The 23,809-nt window shown below is 30.8% G+C and overlaps 2 protein-coding genes across 2 annotated transcripts; one reads left to right on the top strand and one right to left on the bottom strand.

Annotated features, from left to right (window-relative positions):
* The first annotated feature begins 2,605 nt into the window (after positions 1 to 2,605).
* LOC107948960 (pentatricopeptide repeat-containing protein At1g59720, chloroplastic/mitochondrial) lies at positions 2,606 to 4,909 on the top strand. The gene has a single exon (XM_016883640.2). The coding sequence runs from the start codon at positions 2,606 to 2,608 to the stop codon at positions 4,439 to 4,441; it is 1,836 nt and encodes a 611-aa protein (XP_016739129.2). The 3' UTR covers positions 4,442 to 4,909.
* On the bottom strand, positions 4,493 to 7,390 carry LOC107948961 (uncharacterized). The gene is made up of 3 exons (XM_016883641.2): positions 6,405 to 7,390; positions 6,017 to 6,308; positions 4,493 to 5,036 (listed from the first exon to the last, which is right to left on the bottom strand). Exons 1-3 carry the CDS (start codon positions 6,966 to 6,968, stop codon positions 4,999 to 5,001), a joined length of 894 nt encoding a protein of 297 aa, XP_016739130.1. The 5' UTR covers positions 6,969 to 7,390; the 3' UTR covers positions 4,493 to 4,998.
* Between the last annotated feature and the right edge of the window lie 16,419 nt (positions 7,391 to 23,809).

Genomic DNA, 23,809 nt, shown 5'->3' with positions numbered 1-23,809 from the left:
CTTTAACCAAATACATGTAATATTTTAATTTGTTAGGTTTTTGTTTTTTTATGTTATTTTAATAACTAATATGGGTTATATATTCAAATTATATTTTAAAATAAAATAATAAAAATGTGTTAAAATCATTAATTAAAAATTAAAAAAATTATTTTTTTAAATAATACAACTATATAAATATTTAATTACAAATGTTTAATAATTATATTTAAATATTTAAAATAAGTTTATATATTCTAATTAAATTTAATAAATAATTAATATTAATTAATTAGAAATATTTAAAATTAATATTATATATTAAAATATTAATAATAAGTTATAATAAATTATTTTTTATATTCTTGCTAAATTATCATAATATTAACTAATTTGAATATTATTTAAATGCATATTTGTTACTTTATATTATCATGTCTAAAATTGACATTTTTTTTCTTAAAAGTACTCGTCGACAGCAATACTAAACACTTAAATTTTAAACCAAACTTCTCAAAAACATTTTTCCACGGCACTTTTCAAAAGTAATACTAAATTAGCCCTTAATCTTTTGGATAGTAAGATATCTATATGACTTTATTTTGACAGCAAGACTTTCATTCTTCAATGGAATCCTATGGTCTAGGATTCTCTTAAGTGGAAACTCTCTAGAATTAGCAAAAATATCCTCAAATTCTACCAACAACTCTAGCAACCCTTTTTTCCTCGTTAAATTCTCCTTAACCTTTGATTGTGTGCGGATAGTTATTAAATAAGAGAAACGATATAACTCTATCTTTATAGTCATAAGTTGTAATACTTTCGAACGCAACTTAACTTTCATCAAATTAACTGCACCAAATTATATACCGCTCAATTGACCTCACTGACCATAGTGTAATTGAAATTTTATTACGAGAGCAATAAAATCCCACACTGGGTCCCAATTTCACTAACCATTGAACCTTTAATACAATACCACATCCCTTTAAAGGTAACACCAAAAAATTAGTAGAGAAGTGAACCTCTTTGACATTGCTAAGGAATTCTTTGCTCAATCCCTAGTAAAACTTCAACCCCCCTTTAACTATGGCTATCATTGTTTGACATTATTTTCAAACAGGCAAACTCAAATTACTCAGACTCAAATTATTTCATGTACCACCATCCCAGACATCAAGGTTCAAGATCATCTGAACAATCTACAAATGACTCGGACTCATTCTCCCTATCGCTCTCTTTTAACAATATATAATAGAGTTGGGATCTAGTACATGTATATTCGTAACTACATTGAACCCTAAAACAAAAGCATAACCCTATTTTTTGATCCTCAATTTTAGTAAGGCTAGGAAATTTGGTATTAGGTATGGGAACATTGGTAAAGGTAGGTTTGGTAACAGTTTGAGAATGATTAAAACCAAAAAATTTACTTGTACTCTGAGAAGACTGATTTGGAGAGTAATTAGTTTTAGGATTGGCTATACTCTGAAAGAACTGACTAGGATTATAATGTGATTTAGAGTTAGTATTCATGATAGTTACTAGCAGATTTATGCAAAGTAGTGTAGTTTCATTTCTAGTTAGTGTGGACTTCAGGTTTTGCTTGCCTAGCCATGTGAAGGGCATCAATTAAGTTCTTTGGCTTAAGCAACTTAAAGTACTAAGAAAAATGCTTAAGGTATATGAATTAGAAAGGGAAAGCTGGTTGAGTACACTTGCAAATTCTTCATTGAATTGTTCAACAGGCCCTGTTTGCTTCAATGCGACCAACTCTGTCATTAGATCCTCAAATGCTGGGGTGGAAACATATACTTCATGTTGTTAAAAGTCTAGAATTTGGGTACCCAAGGACTTACGATCTCAGCCTTTACTAAGATAAATATTTTATTATTTAAAAAAAGCAATTTACCATATTTTTTAATATTTACATTATAGTATATTTATTTTTATATATGATAAATCACATAATACATAAGAGAAAAGAAAATAATAATATATTATAAACTTGAAAGTGGGTCGAGTAGGATTAGGCTTGAGCGTTGAATATTAGAGTCTAAGCTTATCCAATACTTAAAATAAACTTAATTTCTTACCCAAACCCATTTTTTAAGCTTAATATTTTTTTTAAACCCTTCAAGTTTGAGTGAACCATCAAGATTGGGCAACTAACCCAGTTCTCGGACAAACCTACCATGTTATATATAGATGAATTGAAATTGTCTTATTTAACTAAGAATGGGACACATAATTTTTCCATTACTAATTAATAGATGGGTGATTCAGATGATCAATCAATATAATTTATCTTAAGATTAAATCACTTTTTGAGCTTGAATTTAACAATTATTTTTACATTCGACCTCAACTTTTTTTTTTAAATTAAACCCTAAAGTTTGCAATTGTTGATACACTCTTGAATTTTGTTTTTCAACTTAGGCCTTCAACTTGGCACTTTTCATCCACCATTACTACATATCTGGCCTAACAAGCCCAACCACTGAAATATCAAGATTCGTTTTTGTTTTGGGGGGTTCCCGGAAACCTGTCATCCATTAGAAAGCCACTCAAAGCATCCGCTCTTAATTCCGAGTTGGAACTGAACTACCTACTCTTACGACGAAGTATGGCGCTTGCAACAGCGCCACGTCCACCTCCTCTGCTTCTTCCATCTAAAGCCATCAACATCCCAAACCCTCCTTCATTTGACCCCCACAGTCGCATCCTCAATTCTTTGAAACAATGTACCCACATCTCTCAGCTCAAACAAATCCACGCCCTGACCCTTCGTTCCACTTCACCGTACCATCCAAAAACCTTCTTTTTATACTCTCAGCTTCTTCATTTCTCTTCCTTCCTTGACTTAAACTACGCTCTTCAACTTTTCAATCAAATTCAAAACCCCAATTCCTTCATGTGGAACACACTTATAAGAGCCTGTGCCAATGATGTTAACAACAAAGAACAAGCCATGAGGCTTTATTTCGAGATGCTAGAGCAAGCTCTGGTTTCTCCTGATAAGCATACTTTTCCATTTGTTTTGAAAGGTTGTGCTTACTTGTTTGATGTATCTGAAGGGATACAAGTTCATGCCCATGCTTTGAAACATGGGTTCGGTTCCGATGTTTATGTAAATAACAGTTTGATTCATTTCTATGCAAGTTGCGGGTTTCTGGACTTGGCTGAAAAAGTGTTTGTTAAAATGCCTGAAAGAAGCTTGGTTTCCTGGAATGTGTTGCTTGAAGGTTTTGTTCAGTTTGGTAAGTTCAATATTGCTCTAAATCTGTTCAGGGAAATGCGGAATACGTTCGATCCTGATGGGTATACACTGCAAAGTATTCTAACTGCTTGTGCTGGTCTTGGGGCTTTCTCTTTGGGTGCGTGGGTTCACGCTTATTTGTTGAAGAAGTGTGATTTTAATTTGTCCATTGATGTTTTCATCAACAATTCTTTGGTGGATATGTATTGCAAATGTGGGTCTTTAGAATTAGCTCACCAGGTTTTTAAGAGGATGCCAAAACGTGATTTAACTTCATGGAATCATATGATCCGAGGATTTGCAATGCATGGTCGAGCTGAGGCAGCAATTAGATGTTTTGATAAAATGATTAGGACAGAGCGTTTCAGACCAAATTCCATTACGTTCACTGGCGTTTTGAGTGCTTGTAATCATAAAGGCATGGTTTCTGAAGGTCGTCTGTATTTTGACATGATGGTTATTGATTACAAGATTAAACCTGCATTAGAGCACTATGGGTGTTTGGTTGATCTTCTAGCCCGTGCAGGGTTTATTGATGAAGCTCTTGGCCTTGTATCAACGATGCCTATGAGACCTGATGCAGTCATCTGGAGAAGCCTTCTTGATGCTTGTTCTAAGAAGAATACAAGTGTTGAGCTAAGTGAAGAGTTGGCCAGGCAAGTCGTTGAATCGGATAGAGACATTGGCAGTGGTGTTTATGTTCTGTTATCAAGAGTTTATGCATCAGCTAGTAGGTGGGATGATGTTGGATTGGTAAGGAAATTAATGACCGATAAAGGCATAAAGAAAGAGCCTGGATGCAGCTCGATCGAGATCAATGGTGTTGCTCATGAACTCTTTGCAGGAGATACGTCTCATCCTCAAACTAAAGAAATATACCAGATGCTAAAGGTGATTGATGAAAAAGTAGAATCGGTTGGTTATTCACCTGACTATTCACAAGCACCTATGATCGACGAACTTAATGAAACTAAACAACATTCCCTTAAGCTGCACAGTGAAAGACTAGCCATTGCTTTGGGGCTTTTGAAGTTGCAACCAGGTATGCCAATACGTATTTTTAAAAACCTTAGGGTATGCAATGACTGTCATGAGGTAACGAAACTGATCTCCAGAGTTTTCAATGTCGAGATTATAGTACGAGATCGTGCCAGATTTCATCACTTTAAAGATGGCTTCTGCTCATGCTCGGATTATTGGTGATAATTGTTCCAAGTGTATAGCTAGTAACAAGTAAATTACATAATGCACATGTCAATGAAATCTGTCACCTTTTATTATTTGTGGCAACATTAAGTTTTCATATGGATGATGCCATTCTTACAATGCTTGAGGCCACTTGATTTCTGCAGTCTGCTGTACAAGTTTTATGTTCCAGATGGCAATAACAACATAATTATTTCAAGTTCACAGAGAAGGAGTTGAAAACATCCTCTCAATAATTCAATTCAAGAAGCGTGCAACAAATTGTAACAAAAATAACTCTACAAGGCCATAAGGGAGCAAAATTAAAAACTGCGAGAAGTTAGAACAGAAGCAATCAGATCATCTATAGCTTGAATTCGAAAAGCTTGAAATGATTACCTTCTTTCATGGCAGGAACATTACTCGATACTGAACTTTACCCAACTTATCGTTGGAAAAACCGCAGTGGGATGTAGGAGACTCGATGAAAACTTCTAGCTTATATTTGAAGAGTCTGAGTAGGATGTACAAAGCATGTTGATTCTGAAACACCTATGACATTCCCTCAATGTAGCTCATGGATTTATTCCTTGTTTTACAAAGTCTCTTGCCACTGGAAAAAAAATGTACCAAAAGATAAGTCACATAGATCATTAGAAACCATGTAATGTGAAACAAAACCGAAAGACTAACCATAAATAAAATGGTATAGGGGTACTTGATATATTTACCTAATGAGATACAGTGCTCATTAATAAAACTGTTAAGCATGTTCATATCAGACCCTTGCATCAAGGGTTATATACAATTGAGCTAATTCCGATCAAAATTTAGGTTTATCATGACAAGTTTATATAATTGGCTTTCATACAATAATTTCCAAAAACAAAATTGTCCAAAGGATGAAACAACTCATTTTAGTTTTTGAAGTATATTAACTTTCTATTTAGTAGACTAGTGCAACATCATACTGGTGACAAAACCAGAGTTTAGTTTATGCAGTAGATTAACTCAGTTTAGCATGCCTAATGGCACATCATATGGGCTAATTCTCCCACAAAATGTTGTTCTCAAAAACTAGCCGTATAGCATTAAAATACCCTCCATTTAGTACGGTTAATTGTATATGAGCAATAAAATCAATCACAAAGATAACAACGCCGACTACGAATTTGGCAAGCTACCAAAAACTCAAGATCAAGAATCCTAGGTACATAAATTAAACCCCCAAAACAAAATTTTAAACTAGCAAAGGTCCAACGTCCAACAATTCCATTTACATGAAAAATCACTTAAGATAATGTGTGCTTACGACAAGAATGAAAAGGCAGTTCATTTTGAGCTAGAAATGTTTCGAGTACTGATTATAAAACCTCAACTCTTAATGCTACATCATATATTTGGTGACACGATTGAGAAGATGTTGCATTTGGATCTACACAAAAAAATCACATTTGCAAATTCTTGACGTTGCAAGTTGCAATCACCAAATAGAACACAAATGCTATATGAACAGAAAAAGAAATAACCAAAGGAATGCATATGCAATTAGGATGAATATAAAAACCAGAGCAGCTGAAAGAGACGTCTAACCTTTTGATGCTGATGGAACTAACACAACATGCATATCAGCATTGTTGGGAGGAAGTTGCAAGCGAAGAGGAAAGAGCTTCCCATTCAAAGGACTCCGAGTACACACCACAACATCCTCAAGGCCAGACTCTTCTTTTAATTTATGAGCCAGTTCATCCACACCATTACCCTTGAAACTAAAAGAGTACCCTTCAATTGCCTCATCATCAACCTCCCCACTGTCATCTGCAACATGGAAGTATATTGTCCTTCCTTCGGATTTTGGTGGGGAACCCACATAAGAATCACTTGACTACAAATAAAAAAAATGTAAATTGAATCAAACCATTAAAAACAACCCAAATGATCCAAGAGTTAGATTCTTTTTTTAAAGTTGAGATCTTCAAACCTCTTGTCTTGAAAAGTGGGCAGATTTGCCTGAAATTGAAGAAGGTGAATCAAAGTCCAATGAATCTGAGTGAGGAATGGGAGGAGGGTGTTGAATATTCGCTGAGGGCTTCTCTTGAATCTCCACAATATCCACATCCCACAACACCCAATCCTGAGTAGCGGTCCTATGAGGAATATCGTGAGTCACCGAGTTCCTCCAAGGTGGTAACCCTCCATTAGCTCTCAAAAAGTTCCCGTACCGAGTCTTGAGCTTGACTTCACACCCTTCTCTAATGGGTTCCCACTCGACTGACGAGTCGAGCCTCCTAGGCAGTGTCTGAATCACTTTTCGACCCGTCATCCCAAGTAAAAAGGGCTGGTTGGAAGCAGTAAGATACCTGTTGTAAGAGCTTTTTAGACGGATAATGGTTTGAGATCCAGGCACGAACTCGACGGTCCATCGAGCGGCCTTGGAGGATCCATTTCGGTCTTGAGTGACGGATTCTTCGTCTTCATCCGCGACCAGATACTTGTCGTGGTGGCTGCGTAGACGCACCGATTTGGCGTTTAGGAACAAATCCATTCCCGTCCTACACTAGGAATATTTTTAGCTGCTCAAAACAAAGGAAGAGGAAAGAGGGAGTGAACAAAGAAAGATGAGATTTTTATAGCCCAAATATGTTTTTCTTTTCTGTGACTTTAAAAATGGCGAAATTTTACTACTAACAGAGGAATACAGTAGAGAGGGACGTTAGTAAGTGGTGCGAAGCTGGATCTCATGAGAGTCGGCGGCGGCCATTGAATAAAGAAAGATCAAAGAAGCACACATGGGGCGTAACGCGGTAAATTTGCTTCACATGTGATGGCGATGATTTCGGGAGCAGTACGTTACGCACGTGGTGGGTCTATGTTGGACCATTTTGGAACATATGAGAGAGAAAGAGAGAGCGCTGTAATGCAATGTTTCTGCGTCTTTGTAAGAATAATTTAAAGTTGATCTTCTTTTGCCCAAATAGAAATGATCTGCCAAGCTTTACAACAAAACAATAATTTAATAATGATTTCTTTTTCCAAATAGAAATTATCTTTTATATGTAAAAGACATCAAAGAAATTGATATTCTCATCTAATCGTAACTCAAATTATAATAGAAATATGCTCCACTCAAGACTATAGTGTCCAAGGAAAACATTTGTAAGAACCCAAATGTCATAAAGTTAAGCATTCTTATCATAAGTTAAGCATAGACAAAACTAAGTTAATGTGAATTTGAGAGTACTCAAATCATAATAGGTTAGAGAGAGAGATTTATTATTCTGAAAAAAGTCTCTCAAACTTAAAAATAGTTTGAAGGTTTATATGGGGGAGGGGGAGGGGCAAAGGGAGGAAACAAGAAAAAGAGAGGGTAGAGAAGAGATAAGTAGATGATGGCAATAGGAGTAGTTGTAAAGAGGTTGTCACCACCACAAGGAATTGATCATCATGGCTTCAGCGACATCACTTGATATAACCCTTCCACTAACTCTGTTCATTTCACTCACAACATCTAATCAAATCCAAAGTTAGTTGTAGGGAATGTGACAGGCCTTGAAGGACGCTCACTTTATGTCATGATTCCTTTAGGATCATACTCTATTGCGGAAACATCGTTTGATCAAGGTTTCTCTAGTTTGAATGTAGATTGTCTCTCTTTTCTTAAGTTAGCAAATAGTAAAGTAAACTAATAGGCATTCTTTGGGGGAAGTGAAGTAAACTAATAAGAATGCTTTGGGGGAAGTGAAGTAAACTAACAGGTATGGTTTGGGGGAACTAGATTTGATATGCTACACCCCCATTGATTCCCTACATTTGTCAAGTTTTCAAGTTTCCCACTAATTAATCCTCTAAAAGCCTACTTACAATGAGATGGTATCTTAGCATCCTCATAAGGCTGATCTTTTTTGTTCGCGTAGATTGCTTGAAGTTTGACTTTAGGTTTTTTTTGCATTCTTTTATAGTTAAACTTCTCAAGATCATAAGCATCACCATTAGCTAGTTCCAACCTAATTCTTGCATTATTATCATGAGTGTTATTACGCTTTGCGAACTCTTGAACATTCCCCTCATCGTAGGTCTTTTTTTAGCATTTTATTTTGTTAAGAGAAATAGGGCTTTGGAGTTTCTTATTATCTCTACCATCTTTCTCTTAAACTTTTGAACAACTTTTTTTATTGATAAGAGGTAGTGAAAATATGGTTTTGTGGCCATTCAACTTCTTTCAAGCTAGATAAATGGCCTATTCATACTATCTAAAATGAGCATAGGTTTTTAGGGTTCCTAAGCCTATTAGAGTAAGAAATAGAGGCCTTTAACTATTAGGATTTAATGCCCTAAGTATACTATATTTATCATTTCATACTTGTAATTTTTCAAATAGATTGGTTTTAAAAAATTTCTATTACTCATTAATATCATTTGTATTTGTTTTCAACAGTTTTCACATGCAAAACAAAATATAAGCAAATATTGGCTCATTGATTATCTAATGTTTAACTAATACTAGGTTGCATTATGTGGTCAAATCATAATGCAAAAAGAAAACTTATATTAGTTGATAATCTAAACAGTCCATAGTCTAATCAAAATTAAGCAAATTAATTGAAAGACTATTATATCGTCTATCAAGTCCAATTTGGAAGATATCTTATCTTAGGTATCAGAGCGGATGACTCTTAGAAGATAGAGGGATAAATGTGATTGTCTGGACTGACAATACTTAGACCTAAGTTGAATTTATCTTAGATCTATTTATGGATTTATTTTAGAGGTGAGATCAGATTGATTCCGTTTGTTTTCTTTTAACCGAGCCAAGGTATTTGATTTTCTATTTTTCAAACTAAAACTGAACCAATGGACATAAGAAACCAATGGTTACCAAACCGTACTAAATTGGTTCAATTCAGGTTTTGGGTTTCCATATTGTTTGTGGGTTTGGAGCTTTTGGACTTTATTTAGACAAAATTGTCTTTGGGTTTGGACTTTTCAACTTTTATTAGATAATATTATCTTTGTTTTATGTTTCTTAGACACTATTTTACAATTTAATTTTTTTTAATCATACTTAAAATCTAAATTAATATATTTATCTAAAAAATAATTTGTAAAATCTATAATTATAAATATTTATTAAAAGTCTAATTAAATTTTGATTTAATCACCTTCAATCTTCACTGGACATAATCAAATGTTAAATTCTTTATATTTTTCAACTCTTAAGGTGTAATGACAGCAAAAAAAAAAAAACCCAAGTTGGAAATGTTAATAATGATAACCAAAATTTTATGAGTTTTAACACTAATAATAATAGAAAAAAGAACATTGTACATAGTAAGTAAAAAAAATATGAACACTTGGATTCTTTGAAGTTTTAACAACAATAATAAATAAGCAATGAATTCATGAGAGATTGAAACTAAAATTAAATTTAGAATTTTTATTTTATATTTTATTTTATTTATAGAATATGTAAAAATATAATAAAAGCTATATTTAGAATTTAGAAACAATGGGTTTTGTTTTGGGCTTTAAAGGTGTTTATATATTTGGCTCTTTTTTTTTTGGAATTCTAAACGGTTTTTTGGGGACTTTTCGATGTCCAATACAATAAATCAAAATTGAATTGAATTGATGTGGTTCAATGATATCATCTAATCGAAACCAAATTGAACTATAAAAAACCTTAACTGAATTATTGGTTCGACTAGGTTTCTTGGCTTAGTCGATTTTTTGCTCAGGCTTACTTTATTCACTTGTGATATTCATAATGTGGTGTACATTACTCCTGAGTGGATGATTGACTATGTATGTGTGACTCGTATACTTTGATGTATTAAAAGCCTGAGTTTAAATAGATAAGGAACTTAAAGCTATGTTGGGTATACGACTTTTACATGATGTAGCATCATTCCGCAATAGTGGAATCATAGCCCTACAAAGGTATATGATATCCTCTCATTGGAATTACATGATTATTGAAAAAGGAACATGATTACGAGTCATTTGTTATAAAACGAATGATTTAATTACTATATGTTAGTAATTAACTTAGTCATATCGAAAGATATAATCGAAACCATGAGATAAAATAAGATCAAATTGGGCGAACGAATTTTATCCCAAAGAGATTAAAGATATCCTATAAAGGTAACTCACTTATGATAAGGTCATTGGACGAGCACTTATTGAATGACTTTCGTAATGGCATATAATAATAGAGAGTTAAGTTATAGTACTATAGTGGACTGACTCTGTAACAATCCGTTTTCCAATAGTGTAAAAAATAGTTGTTTCGAAATCTCATTTCCGACGAGTGAGCCGTAAATATTATTATTAATATTTATGAGGTTAGTATAAAGTTTAATTAAAGTTTGTTCCTTTAATTTTTTCAATTAGATAGTTAATTAAGATATAACGACTAAATCGTATAAGTGATAACAGTTCAATCACTATGGATTTTTATTTAAGTTAAGGACCAATTGAATAATTAGATCCATTTTGAGTTGTGAATGGTGGATGATGATGCCATCATCTACTTAGTTTTAGTTTAATGATGAATAGATTAAGATTAATTAAGGTTTATTTAGTTTTAATTAAAGTATAAAAGGAAATTATAAAGAAAATAAAACCTATGCCTATCATCTTTTCACCCAAACTAGTTCTAAAGGAAGAAGAACCCCCCCCCCAACTTCAGAGTTTTGTTCTTCAAAATTGGTAAGCCATTTTTAGTCTGTTTCTTGTAATTTTTATATTTTTGAGATTTTGGGAACTTGATTTAACTAGCCCAAGTATTATTTTGCAAAACTGTTAAACTTTTTAAAAGTTATCATTAATGATTTATTAAATTTTTTTATGTTATTTGGTTAGATTTTAAGCTTAGTAATGAAAAAGGACTACATTGTAAAGTGAAAATAGTTAGTTTTGAACATAGGGGTTGTCATAACATTGCCTACATAAAAGTACAGGGGCCTAGTAAGCAAAGCTAGACACGGAAGGTTTAAATTAACGTAGAGTCGCCCCTAACCAATTAGAGCTAGGTTGGTTAGCCACCTATCATCTAAAAGTTTAGAATTAATACTTTGGAAAAATCCTAAAAGTCTAGACTCGATCTTATCACCAAATTTTGGGTTTAGGAGTATGGTTACGTGTGGGGAAGGTTATAACACCCCCACAAGGCCTATCCGGAGATAGTCCTACGGGGTCTTAGGAGCTAGTTTTTTTTTATTTAAACATATTAATGTTTTAATCTAGGTTAAAATGTTATGGAAATCTTAAATGAAAACTCTAAAGAAAATGCCTTTAGTTTCTTGTAACTCGATTTAGATGGTTCACCAAACTTATCTAATTTGAAACTTAAATTAGAGATTTTTACTTTTAATGGGAACCCTAAAGGATACCTAAATAATTCTAGTAAAATACATTCAATTCCTAAAATTAATTCTATTTTAGAATTCTAAAAAAAACTTAGAAATTACCAATGAATTAATAGAAATATTAAAATCCATCTACAACTTATTCGATCTTTTATTATTATTTTTTAAAAGATTTAATTAATAATGTTAAACCTATCAAGATCTTACGAAAATATCCTATGTCAGGTTTATGATTTATCTTACTTTAAAATTCTTGATTTAATGTTTAAATTTGTCAAAATCCTAAAATAATATATCTTAAATAACATTTATTAACTTTCTTAAAAAGTTTCTAAAATAAAATACTAAGAAAGACTTACTCATGATTTACAATTCACCTAAACGAAATCTTTAGTTTTAATTTTAAATAAAGTCTTAAAGAATATTTAGACATTAATTTAAGATTTTAAAATAGAATCCTATACGATATTTAAAATTAGTTTAAAACCCTAAAAAATATCCTACATATTATTTATAATTTTTCTAGGGTAAATGGTAGATAAGAACTTAAAGACTAACCTAAATTCAAATGTAAAAACCTTATGGTTTCATTAAAATATAACACCTACTTAATTAACTTCATGTCAACATTTATAAGATGGAAAAATGACCTAAAGTTCCCTCTTTGAAAATGAATAGTAATAAAATAAGAAAATTAATTAAATTGACTAAAGTTAATGAAAAATTAAAACTCTTTCAAAAAGGACAATAATAATAAAAAAACTTAAATAAATGAAACAAATAAGGCCTCGACATTATGATGATAATGATAATAATAATACACCTTATTCATAATACAATAAAAGAATCAAAGTAACATAAACAAATAATATTAAAATGTATGTAAGGGGAATGCGTAAAAAAAACATAATATAAATAGACAAGGAAATAAATAAAGACGAAATAAGAATAAATAAAAATTATACAAGTGTGAATAAATATAAAACATTAAAATAAAGTGCATAATTGACATTAAATATATAAGATATAAATGCACATGAAAGGGAAGATATAAGTGTAAATAATTTATTAAAGATGGAAACAAAATGACATATCTTGATTTTGAGACTAAAAGATAAAAAATGTGAAAGACAAAAGACTGATGTAGCAATTAATTTACTTTTAATTTTTAAATTTCGAATTTAATCGAAGGTTTGAATAAATAAAAGGATTACGGATGTAAATAGGCCAGAGAGTGAGGGCGGTGCTACAAAAAACATGGTATTTTTTGTAAATTTAAAAAGTGAGCGGGGTGAGAATAAATTACTCATTTTTGACATCTATAAATGAAAAAAAAATTTATTCTTTCATTTTTAACCTTATTTTTTAAAAGGGAATTTTTTTTTTCTCCTTTTATGTTGCCCATGGCTCCACCATTGGAGAGCCCAACAGCTCTTCAACCCTTGGTGGTGGAGGCACTGCATACGTTAGCCGGAATTTTTTTTTCAAAATCAAGTTTTTTTTTAAATCACTACTTTTTTTAAAGATCAAAACTTTATTTCGAAATAATTGAAAAAAATCAATTTTTTTTTAAAATTTTAAACTTTCTTTTAAAATGACTAAAAAAACATATTTTGTTTTTTAAAATCTAAACTTTCTCCTTTTTTTTTTCTTTTAAAAAAAATCACTACTTTCTTAAAGATAAAAACTTTTATTTCGAAATAGTTGAAAAAAATCAAAAAATTGTTTTAAAATTTTAAACTTTCCTTTAAAATAAATAAAAAATATATTTTTTTATTTTTAAAATCTAAACTTTTTCTCTCTTTTTTTCTTTAAAAAAATCGCTACTTTTCTTAAAGATTAAAGCTTTTATATTGAAATAGTTGAAGAAAAATCAAAACTTTGTTTTAAAATTTAAAATTTAAAATTTTCCTTTAAAATGACTAAAAAAATATATTTTTATTTTTAAAATCTAAACTTTCTCTTTTTAAAAAAAATAAAAACTTTTCTCAAGATCAAACCTTTTTTTAAAAAAAATAAACCTTTATTTTAGAAAGGGGAAGGGAAAAAACAGGATTTTTGGAGCTCCTAGGGGTGGAGAACCGATGATCTGGTGACATCCCCTTCATCAAAGCCTAAAACCCGATCCTTTATGACATGTCTAAGTAAAAAAAAAAGATAGAAGAACAAAATACGAAAAACCTCCCTTTTTTTTTCATTTCATTTTCATCTATATATATTTTCCAATCTTGTTTATTTGTAAAAAAAAAGAGATGATAATAATATTTAATAATAATAATAGTAGTAACAATAATAATTTGGGCCTTTGACAGGCCTAAAAAGGAAAGAAAAAGAAAAAAAAGGGGCCTCAAATTGACCAAAATTGGGTTGGCTTCAAAGAGGCCTAAGAGAGAACAAAATTTAAAAGGAACAGATGGGCCTCTAATTGGGCTTGGACAAAAAAGTGTGTCTACAAGGACTTAAGTGCAATAATTTTGAATTTAGCATGAATTCTCTAATTATAGGTTTTGGCTGTCTTTGGAAAGTTGAAATTGAGATTGATTTTGAAATCGAGGCTCTGTAACGTGGTTTATGCGCAAGTGTACACAATTGTTCAAGTAATAAGTAAGTAAAACTGAGTTATCGTCTCCACAGGGACTGTATAAACTTCACCTATTAATTGCAATTAACAATTTGATGTAAAAACTCAATAATTTTGGATAGTGATGATTAAATTAACTAAATGCAAAAAGTGATCCCTAATGCAATTTTAATCTAAATGCAAATTATCTAAATGTATGAGTGAATGGCTTTAGCAACAAAAACAATCAACATTAAATGGGCTAGGACAATTATATTAATTAATTCAATTTACTTTATCATGCTTAACAATGTTCAGAAATACTTCCATGACAACTCGATCTTTCATGAGTTTGGAAACCAAATTAAGTCATCTCGGATCTTTTTCTTAGTGAAATGTGCATTTTACTGATCATATTAGACTAAGGGTTTCTTAGCATATATGTAAGGTCATAGGGACATTTACATTTGCAACAGTTTAATTACATAAACCTAAAAACTATTCAAGATAATAGAGCTAACTAAAGATATTATGAACCTCAACTTAGTCACGTTTAAAGATCTAAATTGAGCATTGCACTTTTTAATTACGTTTGCAACAATTTCACATACTTTATAAATTCATGCCCAATATTACTAATTAAGTAAAATTCACTTATTTTAATAACAATTACTCAATATTAACATATTTATTGAGCAAAAAAGTGGTAAAAATATGTAGAAAACCCTTATATAATTTTGAGTTTACAAGCTCAATTTTTAAAGTTATGACAATTTTGGTTTTAGGGACTAAATTGAATAAAATATGAAACTTTAGGGAACTTTTGTGAAATGAAATTAAAATGTCAAATTCATATATTTGGATGTTATAGGTTAATTGGAATTGATAAATTGAAATTAAATTATCATATAGAACAATATTTGAATTAAGTCAATGATAATCGAGGAAAAGGGAAAATTGCTGAATAGTCCTTACGATTCAACTTGTTTTCTTAGTTTTTTTAGGTAAGTTCATATGATATAGATATATTTAATTGTTATTTGTACTTGAATTATAATCTTTATGTATATGTGTATGTAATTTAAGTTATTTACAAATTGGTACATAAATGTGAGATAAGGATTGAATTGTAAAGAAATTGTTAAACGAGTTAATTATGCCCGAGTGAATGTATTAAAGGATAGGATATGGTTGGCATGCAAATAGGGTTAGTTGTGCGCTTGTACAGGTTTGCACTTTAGTGCCTCTGTTAGCACTCTCATGCTCTCTGGTATGGTGTAGTTACTTGTGTATCCGAATCTATTTACTATAGTTCATCGGGCTACTAGATTAAATTTTAAAAAGGGAAATGACGGATAAATGTTACGAGGTCATGCTCAAATGACTATATATAAATGGAATGATGTAAATGATGTATATGTTCAATGATTTTGATGGATGGCACTGAATTGAATTTGTATTATACAGATTTAAATGTTATACGACTCATTTTTGATGATCTCATTTTACTATTGTGAAATATGAATACAAGAAAGTTGTGTAATTAGCTAATTTTTTATGTTAATTGTGAATTAAGGTGAGTTTATTGTTTTAAAACATATGAACTTACTAAGCATTAAAAATGTTTACTCTATTGTTGTTTTCTTTTTGTAGTTGTCCATTTGCGAAATCCTGTCGGTTGGATCATCTCAAAGCTCAAGCTATCCAGTCGTTGAATTAGTGGCCTTTTGAATGTTATGTGTCTGGTTATGTGGCATGTATATAGATATTACTGTATGTGTTTACTTGGATGGACAAAACGGTTTGAGATATTTAATGTTTGAAGTGTGGAATGACCAAATGCATAATATAATAGTAATGCTTGGGTAACATGTGATAATGTTTGATCTATCATCCAATTAATATTTGGAGTATGTTTAGATATGGCATGGTTAAAAGTGATATGAATGCATTAGTATTGTGTTAAGTTATAATAAACATTATTTGAATGGTATATTGAGTGTGACAAGGCATGGTAAAATGGATAATTTTGGATGATTATGAACCAAAGATTGGTTGGTTAAATTGGTATAGCTTGGATTGATTTGTTGTTGCTAAATTTGTGAAAAATGTTGGAATGGAAGCTTAGGAATAGTTAAATGTATGTCTAGATGTGTCATTGAAATGATTTTGTCTAGGATTTAAGTGTGCATTTATGCACCAATTGGCTAATGGTTTGGCTTGGCATGGAATAGGTACCAAATAGCTTCAAATGTACCAAAATAAAGTCCATGTCGAGTCGAGAAACTCCCCTCGTTGCAATGTCAGTAGATAGTTTGTGATGTCCCGATGTCAAGTGGCCAAATGTCGCAACGTGACAAATTGTTTGGTGACGTCACAACGTCAAACTTGGATTTTCAAAATTTTGCAATTTAGTCTTAATTCATGTTCAAGTCAACAAAAGAGGTTTCGTAAGCTCGATTAAGGCTCAAATTTAGTTGTGAATTGTATTATGAATGTTCTTAAGCTATAAATGTTTGTTTAATCTATATAATTATTGTATTTTCGTCAGTAATTACTTCAATAACCTTTGTAGCATCCCATAACTTTGACCAGACAATCAGGTCGGGTGAGTGGTGTTATAGACTCCATGATTAAAGAATATTGTAATTAATAGACAAAGAGTCGAAACTTAATTACAAATTATTTGAGTCATAATTATATATGTCCAATTGGTCCTTCTGCTAGCTCGAGATAATCCAAAAATGAATTGCATGTAGAATCGATAATACAGAATGAATGAAAATGACAACTGAGATAAATAGATCATATGCATCACTATCCGCGATGAACGTGTTTTCTAGCTAAGTAAAAAAATGACTTAGGAAATAAATTAATTTCTTTGAATTATTACTTAATCGATAGAAATTGAATAATTGAAGTTCCAAGTGAAACAAAATTTATTTCTTTGTAGATTCTAATATAGTAAAGTTACCATAACTTTAACGGAATTAGAATTGGATTGAAAAAAATAAATTAATTGAGAAAATTAATTAATATTTTTCGAAATAGAAAATAGCTATTGGGTTGGGTAAATGATAAGTGTTCGATAAAAGTTTGGATAATACATATAATTATATCCAATACAAAAAAGGCCAAATAAACCTAGTTATATGAGAGAGGCAGCAAATCCTATCATTCCCTAAGGTGTGTCGCCACAAGTGGAACATCATATTTTCTTTTGAAATATTATTATTTAACTAACACTTGTTCAAACAAAATTCTTGTATTGTTTCTCCATAAATATGAACAAAAAGCAAACTTATTTACATACCATTTGAGAGCTTCATTATTCTATCATAAAATAATGGTAACTTTTTTTTAGAATAAATTCTATTTTTTGTGAAAAACTCATAGTTTATGATTCTTATAGAGAGAATTAACTTTCCCACTGAAAGCTAAAAAAAGTTTTCATTTTGTGCACTTGGTTTGTTTTGTTTGAGCCCACACTCAATACAATTTGGGGTTCAAGGATAGCAGAAAAAGTTGTTCGATAGAATATTGGGAAACGTCTTAGACCACCTCATATAAAGCACATATATTATTTTGGTCAAAATTTTATTACTATAAATATCACAATGCTTGATTTTAAGAAAAAGAAATTAAACTTCTGTAATGCTCAAATACATTATTTTTCAAACCAATTTTTCGAACATCAATTTGTTGAGCCAATACGAAGGGATCAACATACGACATGATCAAAGACATGATGAATGCCTTAGCTGATGACAACAAGCTAAGTAGCAAGATTTTGGTTGTACTTTCTCTGATTTGTGCAATGTATTTGTTACAATCTTTAGATTTCTTTAATACAAAGAAAACTCATGATTCTGCTCTTAAGTTTGGCTTCAATCCAAGGGTCGTCTAGACTTGATTTTGAGTGGATGTAGGTTGTTTCAATTGTTGTCAAAACTTGATCTTGAAATGGGTTTGGACCTCCTTTCTTCAATTGAATTAGATTAAAAGACAGCTTTCTTCATAAATGACTTTTGGCTTCCTCTCCTTAGTTGAACTGGGTTAGATGGTGACTTTATTCAAAAATGCCTTTTGATTTCCTCTTTTTAGTTGAACAGGACTTGAAGGTGGCTTTCTTGATAAGCAATTTTTGACTTCGACTCTTTGGTTAAACTAGATCGAAAGACGACTTTTCTTTGGAACGGATATGGTATTGCTAGAATTTATTCACATTCTTCAGTTTCTTCAAAGATTTCTTCAGAGAACTTCTAGACTTTTGTAGAATTTAACTTCTCTATTTAAGGGCTCTACAAGAATTAAACTCTTTTATGTATTATTTATCTTCTATTAATTTAATTAATTAGAGATAAAATAATTATTTTAATATTATAACTTAATTATTTTAATTTAATTAGTGATAAATTATTTTCTATTTTTTATCTCTTAATTAATTTAAAGTAATTAGAGAAAAATAATTATGATACAATATATAATGTCATCATTTTTATCCATAATAATTTCGACTTAACCCACAATAATTTTTACTTGACATGTGACTTTTTATGATTATTCTGAAAATTTCCTCGTTAACAATTATCCTCTTAAAATTTGATCACATACATAAATTTTGAAATGTAGCAAGTGAACTAGTTTTGAAATTTAATTTGACTTTGATGTTAAACATTCTTCATAGTGAGGTTATCTTACACCTTTGTATTTTTCAGCTTCAGAATTTTTGTACGAAATAATAACCATGGCAAATTTTAACAATTTCATGGAAAATTCAAGTGCCATGTTATTTAGAGGTGCTCATGAATCTGGTCGAGCTGGGCGTAAGCATGATATTAATACACTTTATGCTGTCAAGTCCAGCTCGACCCTAGCCATTTTTTACCCTACCCATAATATTTTAAAATTTTTTAAAAATATTTATATTATTTTAATGTAATATTTGATAATTTTATATATTATTTTATTTATTAAAATATTTTATATAGTCATTTTTTAAGCCCATTTTAGACCCCGCCTATTTTTTTTGTCCAAATCCATTTTTCGAGTCTAATATTTTTGCCCAAACCCTTCTAAATTTTGAATAGGCCTAGATGGATAACCCGGCCTATGAACAAGTTTAGTTTTACCCATGGTTATATTTTTTATTTAAAATAAATCCTTGCAACCAGAATTTTATCAAGCTCGCTCTAGAAACAAAGGGAAAAAGTGTCGCTAATCATGGTCTACTCATGCAACAACTCCACTTCAAACTTTATGAAGAAATCAACATGCTTTTAAAAAGAAAGCCTCAACAAGTTTTGGTGCATTGGAATTTGACACTAATTGATACTTTGCAGTTCTTTTTGGTGGTGTTTGAACCTGATGATAAAACCAAGTTATTTATATAGCTTCCTTTTTTAAAGGATCAAGTCATGACGTAGTTTAAAATCATTTTGGATATGTAATTTAAACTTGTGCTTAGAAATGTCATATTTTTTATGAACAATTTAAATTCATACTTAAAAGCATAATCATTTGGATTGAACAGTTTAGACTTAGGCTTAAGAGAATCGAATGAATAGTTTAACTTCGTGTTTAGAACTAGCTATAGGTAAGTTGAAAGAATATTTTGAATTTAAGGAAAATGCTAAGACTTTTTTAGGCAAATCACTAAAACAATAATGTTCAAGTTTGTTACATCCTAACGTTTTAATTCCCAAACAACTTTTAGCTTCTTATTTCTACTAACTCCCTTGACATTTGATTCACTCAAACTTGATTCTTTTTTAAAGATGGCTTCTTGTCACCCACACTACCTACTCATGACCCCAACAAATTGATTACCATATTCAAAAGTACATTTAATATTTTGTTCTTCTTTCTTATATTGTTCTTGATATTTTGTACTTGTGGTACCAAGTAATCCTATAAAAAAATTTAAAATAGTAAAATTATGTACATCATTTAATTTTCCTACAATAAAAAATCAATCCAATGAATAAAAAACTTTATACTTAGACTATTTTGAAAATCTTCCAAGAAGTATCTTATTTCAACATACTTTCTCCATTTTATTTTATTTTATTGTGCAAATCTTGCCTCTTTCATCAGTTATTCTTGATAAATGAAAAAGCATTTGTAAGATTCATATAAGATATATATTTTTCGTTGTAACGACCCATATTTCACGGGCACCAGAAAAGTGAATTTAGGGCCTCCCTCTTAGGAAAATGAGTCCGTAAATATTTATTAAAAATATTTACGAAGTTAGTTATGGGTTGAATTAGATTTTTATTAGGTGAATTTAGTTTAATTAGAAGTAATTATTAAAAAGGACTAAATCGAATAGAGTGTAAAAGATTAATTTTAAAATAGAAAAAAATGACAAGGGACTAAATTAGTAATTAAATCAAATTAGTAGCATGTGTAAGATAGAGAATAAATACATGTGTAGTTAAATTATTAGTACAAATGTATGTTATATATATTTACTTATTTATTAAGTAAAAGATATTTACTTATTATTATTATTATTATTATTATTATTATTATTAATTGAGATAGTGACAATTGTATGGTGATAAATAACACATATGTACATGTGTGTATAAATACACATGTATTATTTTTATTTGTTATTATATAGATAATTTATAATTAAATATTAATTAAGTAAATAAAATGAAATAAAGAATAAAGAAACAAAAGAAAAAAGAGAAATAGTTACAGAGAATCAAACGAAATAGAAAGAAATAAAGAAGAAAAGAAAAGGAAAAGGAGAAATTAGGGTTTGAAAGCTTGGAAGTTAAATTGGTAAGTCAATTAAGTCCATTTCTTTATGATTTTGATGTTTTTGGAGTCTTAGGGTAAAGTACTCTTGAATTTGTGTGGAAATATTGAAAGTTGATAGACTTTTGAGTAGGGTTTATGTTGAATAAATGATGAAATTAGGGATCAAATTGATAGAATTGTTGATTAGAATTGATTAGAGGACTAAATTGTAAACTAGGCTATAAGTTTTGAATTTTAGGGATTAAATTGAAAGAAATTCAAAATTATGGAAAAATGGTGAAAATTTGATTGTTATATTGAAGTTTTGATGGAAATTGAATAAGAACATGATATGAATTGTAAAAAGGAAGAAGATGAAAATAGTTAGGACAAATTTGGGATTTAGATTAAAGTTGCATGGAAAGCTGTTATTTTCTATAAAATAAGTGTGTTATTAATTAATTGTACTTATGCTAATTTTCGTAGCAAACAAGGAAATCGAGACGTTGAATGCGAAGAGAAAGGAAAAAATGATCGAGGAATAGCTCGAGAAAAAAATATCGGTTTTGTATTATCATAATTCAAGTTATTTCTTATTAAATGTTTAATTTTAATATATGTGTATGGAATTTGAATGTGAGGTAAGTAGTGATATTTGAATTGAATGAGAATTGGATTTGATTGATGAATGTATACATGTGTGAAATTGAATTGTATAATGATTTGTGGTGAATTTGAAATTATGATTGAATTGTTATTGCGATGGATTTGAATTCGATTACGATCAACTGAAAGTGAAAGTGATATGAATATGTGATTTTGATACCCTATTAACTTATCGGGCTAGGGTGGATATAGTTGGCATGCCATAGGATAGGAAGAGTTCAGGGATTCTTCGACCTCGAGTCGATGAGACACTTAGTGTGTCCCATTTACTTCGGATAGATTTGATGAGGCGTTGGTCGCCACTTTACTTCGGCTTAGCCGATGAGACGTTGGTCGTCACTTATTTACTTCGAACTATTCGATGAGGTGTTGGTCGCCATTCTGGTGTGTTTGGTTGGATCCGTGTATCTGCCAAAGTCCGAGTCATGTTAATAGGGGAAAATAAGTGAAATAATAAAATCAAATGAATTTGATTATTTGAGCTATCGAATAAAATGAGAAAGTGATATTGTAAGATGGAATGTGAGATGAAACTTGTAAAGAGATTGAAGGCATGAACCAAAGGTTTATGAAGTGTTTATATTTGAAATGTGAATTGAATAATTATATGTGGTTGAGAGATGAATCAAAGATTCATAAATTATTTGAAATCTCATTGATGATTTATTGGATCTATCATTGGAAATGATATAATGGAAATATGATAGTTTGATATGAATTTATATATATGATTTGTATGTATGATTTGCTAATTATCTATGTATGTTATGATATTTTATTGTTGTTATAATTTGAATTATGATAATACCATTGAGTATTTCCAATACTCAGCGTACGGTTGTTTTCCATGCGCAGGTTAGGGAAAGTTGAAGTTCAGTCAAGCATCTGAGTCAATCCCGACCTCAACTCAATTTTGGTGATGCATCTATCTTTTAGAGATGTGGCATGTACTAGGTTTGGTGTTTGTCACTTGTAAATGCTTTATAATCCTAAAGAGGTAATGAAATGAATGAATGAAAATTTCCTAAGTTTGAAAGGTTTGATGAATGTTATTTGATCAAGATTTATAAGTAAATGCTTTGGGCATTAATTAGGTGTGTTTAGTATGTGAAAATAGCTTAAAAATGGTGAAAAATCATGTTTTCACACGGCCAAGTCACATGGGCGTGTGCCCAGGCCGTGTGGAAAAGTTAGAATTGGCCACAGGTTAGTCCCACGGCCATGTCCCAGGCCACACGGGCATGTCCCAGGCCACAAGGGCGTGTGCCCCTATCTTCAAGAAAAAATTTCTAAAGTTGTCAGTTTAGTTCCGAATCACTTCTAAAACATATATTGGGCCTCGTAGGCCCATATTAGGGACTTTAAGATGAAATTTGATAAGAATTGATCTAGGATGTAAAGTTTATGACTTGGTTTTGTATAAATATTAGTGTATAAGTCCGGTAGTACCTCGTAGCCCTATTCCGGTGACGGCTTGGGGTTAGGGGTGTTACATTAGTTCTCCTTTAGATAAATACTAAAAAAAACCATAATCCCTAACCCCTTAACGAGAAAAAATAATAACCTCAGAAATTTCTTCTCCTTTTCATTCAGCTGATAAAAAGCAAAAATGGAAAAGGCTGAGAACAAATGTATGGGTTCCTTCTCCCTTAATAATTTTTTTTTCTTTTGAGAATAAAAGATATTTCTTTCATCAAAAAATAAATGTAAACCTAGAGCAAAATGGTTTTTCTTCTCTTTTTTCCATATATTATTACAAGGGTGGTGTCACACTCGGTCCTCTTTAAGGACATGAATTTAAGGGAGAATCAGGAGTAAATTGAATTAATGGTGACTTGGCGAACTCTAATAGAATATTCACGAATTTTAGTGGTTATTGGGCAATTAGTTGAGTTTCAATTCTAGTTTAGTTAAGGTAGAACCTGTTGGTTCCTTAGTGGGAGACAAAATGATTATTGATGAATGGTTATTTTACTCCATGGAAACTGTGCCAATGGGGTATATATATAAGTGTACATGAGAAAAGAGTTCTTC

Source organism: Gossypium hirsutum, chromosome A04 (genome assembly GCF_007990345.1).
Source record: "Gossypium hirsutum isolate 1008001.06 chromosome A04, Gossypium_hirsutum_v2.1, whole genome shotgun sequence".
Classification (NCBI taxonomy): Eukaryota; Viridiplantae; Streptophyta; class Magnoliopsida; order Malvales; family Malvaceae; genus Gossypium; species Gossypium hirsutum.
Note: the sequence above shows the minus strand (reverse complement) of the source record. Positions and strands in the feature narration are given on the sequence as shown.